This window comes from Geospiza fortis, unplaced genomic scaffold (assembly GCF_000277835.1).
Source record: "Geospiza fortis unplaced genomic scaffold, GeoFor_1.0 scaffold130, whole genome shotgun sequence".
NCBI lineage: Eukaryota > Metazoa > Chordata > Aves > Passeriformes > Thraupidae > Geospiza > Geospiza fortis.
In genome coordinates, this window is record NW_005054300.1 from 11,145,481 (window position 1) to 11,150,230 (window position 4,750).

Sequence of the window (4,750 nt, forward strand, 5' to 3'; positions counted from 1 at the left end):
CTCCCCTCCTCTCCTGTCCTCGTGTGCTTTTTTGTTTTGTTTTGTTTTGTTTTTTTTTTTCTTTTTTTCAATTTTTTTCTCCCCTAAGTCTTGAAGTTGAGTTTTAGAGGCGACACGGCGGCTTCAGCCGATTTCTTCCCCTTCCTTTGCCTCCCCATGGATATGCACTGCAAAGCAGACCCCTTCTCAGCAATGCACCGTGAGTACTGGAGCCCGGCTCCTTCCGCTGCTGTCCCTTTCTCATCCTTTCATTCTTCCTTCCTCAGCCATCCCTCCTCACCTGATCCTCCCCCAGGTCCACCTTTTCACCCTGGCGATACCGGGCTTAGAGAGGCGTTCAGGAGGCAGGACGGATACTGCCGGCCCGAGCAGCAGAGCAAGGATGCCGGGCAGCCCCGAGCTGAGGGGAGCAGAGCTCCGTGCCGGCAGCGGGGCGGGGGCCAGGACCCCCAGTCCGAGGGCAGGGGTCTGAGTGCTGCTGTGCCTGTGCTGCGTGCCCTGAGCGCGCTAGGGAAAGCCCCCTCCGAACCAGAGCTATGCTCCGCAAATACACTTTCTCCATCGCCCCTCAGACAACGAGAGTTTATTCTGACTCGTGTCAACCCCCGGGACGGGCCCTTTCCCTGTCCGTGCCCAGCCGGGCCGGGACTCCCCGCAACGCTCCGCGGCTTTAACCCCCCAGATTTCCCCGCGATGCGATGCTGTTTGCTTTGATTTTGGATTTCGGTGGCAGACAGGGAAGACGCCAGTTTCGAATTAATGGCGGGTTAGTCGGCGGCTGTTCTGTGAGTCGTTTTCGTTTGGCGAAAGGTTGGACTGCGGGAAAAATAGGACAATTGTATGGCAGGGAGATGAAGTGGCTTTGGAGGCTCCCAAGAAGTCACGATCCCTCCTGGTTTATTTACCAGATACCCGGTGTGAATTTTAAATACACTCCTGGTACAGAGGAAAGGGCATTCGTGCTACATTTTCAATTTTAAAAGCCTTTCTTAACAGGGGGACGAAGGAAGGTTGAAAAACCTCTTTTACCAGGGATTGTAACAAGGAATTTCCAATGATTTTAATTAAATCGCAGGAGAGAAAATAATTCCGAGATTTAAATTGAAGAAGAAGAAATACAAATAGAAAATCGAGATTGAGAGTATGTTGAGTCAGGAAATGAATAATTAAGAGCAATTTGTAACTTTTGACACCGAAACTTTTGAGGACACGCCCTGCCCGCTGCATAAAACACAAATTGAAAAGATAAAAAATGGAAATGCTTGAACTTTAAAAAAATCCCGATTTTGCCTTGAGAAGGAAGGTGCAGAAATACAAACCCACGATTAAATCCCCAAACGCGGATGTAGGTAACTGCCCTTCTGTTTCCTAATAAGTGAATTCCAGAATACATTGCTTAAAATGTGAGGTTTGATTTCCAAAGAGCTTTAACAGCAAACACTCAGTGCTTTAGACATTATTTTTAGTTTTCAGCCGTGCGATCTGTTTTCAGACGCGATGTCAGTAATTCCAGCTCCAGTACGATCCGAAACATGTCCGCAGACCAAAGAGGCATTTCACTGTCGCTGATTTTTTAAAAACTCCAGGGAGATTCCTGACCAATTTTTGGCTTCCGATTAGGAGAAAAAAACCCCAAAAGAACACCAAATCTAAACAAAACAATAAGACCCCATCAACATTTGATTCATTTCCTAAAGTGTGTTTCTAGAGCTACAGACCTGGACATTATTAAGCAATTTAAAGAGCTGCGGGCACAGGCTCCTGACATACGGACAGCACACACGATCGGTACGACAGCGGTACGACTGAGCCTGTGCACATACAGATGCCGGCACTCACATGCAGATAAATACACGTAAATATCTGACTGCTCTGATAGAAAGAATCGTAGAAAACCACGGGGCAGAACAAAACAAACTCGTGTGAAAAATATCCGGACTGCAATAATTTGAATTATTAATTTTTAATCTTTTTGCATCTGTTGCCCTTTAATACTTTGTAATGCGAGTTATAATAGGCGCTTTGAATTATTTATCGTGGAGTTGCCGAAGAAATTGCTATCTTGTAACTTTAGAGGCAACATGTGCAGAAAGGGTTCTGAACAAATGGAGGAATAACACAACAATATATACTCGCGGGTTTTAGTGGAAGAAGATAAATATAATATCCCCCGTCCTTTCTGAAACCCTAAATATGTTTTTAAAAAGACTAACAAAAGAATGCAAAACATAACCCCGGTTCAGCGGGGAACGACGGGAAAGCCAGCCGGCGCCCCGGCCGATGGGGCTGGGAAGGGATGTGTGAAGGTGTTACTGAGGGGTGGGGGAGATGGGAAAAACTCTATTTGTACGAAAGGACTTGGATCGATCGCAGGGCAATGAGAGTTTCCACTAAGTTCAGAGCCAATAAGTCAGTGTCAGAAGCAGGAGAGAAAAAAAAAAACACAACGAAAATACAAACAGATCATTTTTCAGCAAACTGCAAACGAACTAAGATCTCTTGGAGAGGAAAACACAGGAGGTTAGGGTTGTGTGAAAGGAAAGCTTTAATACAGAGTGCACTCCACAGCTCTATCAGCTGGATATTCCGCTGCTCAGGTAGCAGCGCCAGCGAAGCTGTGCCGCCTGCGAGCGGGCATCTCCCCATGCCCTGGCAACGGCGAACTGCTCTCGGCTCGAACGTACACGTTTGATTCACGACCAACTGTCTTATTGCGTCCCAAAAGGAGATATTTCCCCTTATCCCCGTCACTCTATTTCTCGTGTCCACTCTTAGCAGGTGCATACTTATTTTTTCCCCCCAAGTTATTTCTAGAAATGGAGAAAGACAGATCGGGGCGGGGGGAAAGCCATCCTAGCAGTCCTATCTGAGCGAAAGCAGGTTTTTGCCTGAAAAGGGGGGGAACAGAAGAAAACGGAGAATTTAAATTCTCCCTGAATTAGATATGTATGGTGTGGGGAAAAAAAACCAAACCCGAAACAGCACGAGTCTGTTATTTTTTTTTTCCTGGAAATTTTTTTTCTGTAAAGATCGAAAGCTAATGGGAGAGAAGGTCTGCCTGTAAAGGAACACCAGCTGTGGGACTCAAAATATTTCTTTTCTCTCTCCCTCCCCCCATTTTTTCCCTTTTCTCTTTTTCTCTGTGAGTCCTTTCAACTCGCATCCCAAAATAACGGGATAGGACTGCTTACATGGGGGACATGCCGCGGGGTGAGGGAGGGCGGAGTTCGCGAGGAGCTGTAATTGACAACGTGATAGAAAATCCTGGAAAGAAAATGAGAGAAAAAGCCCAGGAGTAAAGAGAAAGGGGACTGCGGCAGAGTCCGCCCGGAGCCTCTAAGAGGTCGAGCTCCGGAGTTTGGGAGTGCATCTCTGCCCTGCTCTGGGGAGATGAGCAGGCGCTGTTTCCATGTTCGGCCCATCACAATGGCCGTGAGAATCCACCGCTCCGGCATCCCGATCGGGACCGCAGCAGGAGAGCGGCTCGGGGAGGGAGGGCGGCGTGCGGGAAGGTGGAGAACAATCTTCCTCCGTCTCGGGAAAATTCATTCTGCCTTCCCTTTCCATCTTTCCATCATTCCTCCTCACCTTCATCTTTCTTTCTTTCTTTCTTTCTTTCTTTCTTTCTTTCTTTCTTTCTTTCTTTCTTTCTTTCTTTCTTTCTTTCTTTCTTTCTTTCTTTCTTTCTTTCTTTCTCTTTTCTTTTCTTTTCTTTTCTTTTCTTTTCTTTTCTTTTCTTTTCTTTTCTTTTCTTTTCTTTTCTTTTCTTTTCTTTTCTTTTCTTTTCTTTCATATCTCTCTCTCTCTCTTTCTTTCTCTAATTTTCTCATTCTCCCTATTTTTAGTTCTTTTCTCCCCTTCTCCCTCTTTATCTTCTCTCGCTTCCCCATGTCCTGTTCCCCACTCTCGATCCCCCGCCATCACCTCCATCCATCTGTAATGACTGGAGAATTTGCAGTGCGAGTGGTAAAGAATCCACGACTAACGGTGTGTTTCTGGTGTGCGTGGGTTGTTGTGTTTTTTTTATTTCTCTTTCCCCAGCAGGGCACGGGGGTGTGAACCAGCTCGGGGGGGTGTTTGTGAACGGCAGGCCCCTACCTGATGTGGTGAGACAAAGGATAGTGGAGCTGGCTCACCAGGGGGTGCGACCCTGTGACATTTCCAGGCAGCTGCGGGTCAGCCACGGTTGTGTCAGCAAGATCTTGGGCAGGTAAGGAAAGAGGCAGCTCCTTCCCCTCCCCTGAGACTGCAACGTTGCATCCCTTCCCCGCTCCAGTATGACCTTCCGCCCTTCCCGCGGCACCGGGCTCTCCCCGCCACGACCCCGAGCGGCCCCGGCACCTTCGCACAGTGGGAGCCCGCGGCCGAGCAGGGCCCCCTCCTGCAGCTGGCAAGGACGTGTTTCTCCCCTGCCTCCCCCCTTCCCTCACCGGCGGTGTTTGAAAACTCCTGGGAAGACAAAATAATTCGAGAAGAGTGGGTGGGAGGGCGGGAAAGGGAAGGGACGGGAGAAAGAAAACGAAAGAACGACCAAAAATCCCCAAGCCATCAAGAACAACAACAACAAAAAAATCCTAACTCACAACAAGCCGTAAGCAGCCTTACCAAATACACGGGTAAATAAACAAACAACGGGGCAAATAAATAAATAAATAAATGCCCGCGGTAACCGATCATCGCCAAATGAGGTGTGCAATATCCCTAGGGGCTGCTCGGGGAGACCCAGGGCCCTGGCCCGGCCGCGCGGCTG

General features: G+C 48.1%; 1 protein-coding gene across 1 annotated transcript in view; it reads left to right on the forward strand.

Annotated features, from left to right (window-relative positions):
• The first annotated feature begins 6 nt into the window (after positions 1-6).
• The window catches only part of PAX2 (paired box 2), a 90,211-nt gene continuing 85,467 nt past the window's right edge, over positions 7-4,750 (forward strand). The window contains 2 exon segments of the mRNA XM_031064117.1: positions 7-199; positions 4,045-4,210. Of these exon segments, the coding sequence (XP_030919977.1) occupies positions 157-199; positions 4,045-4,210 (209 nt within the window). The 5' untranslated portion in view covers positions 7-156.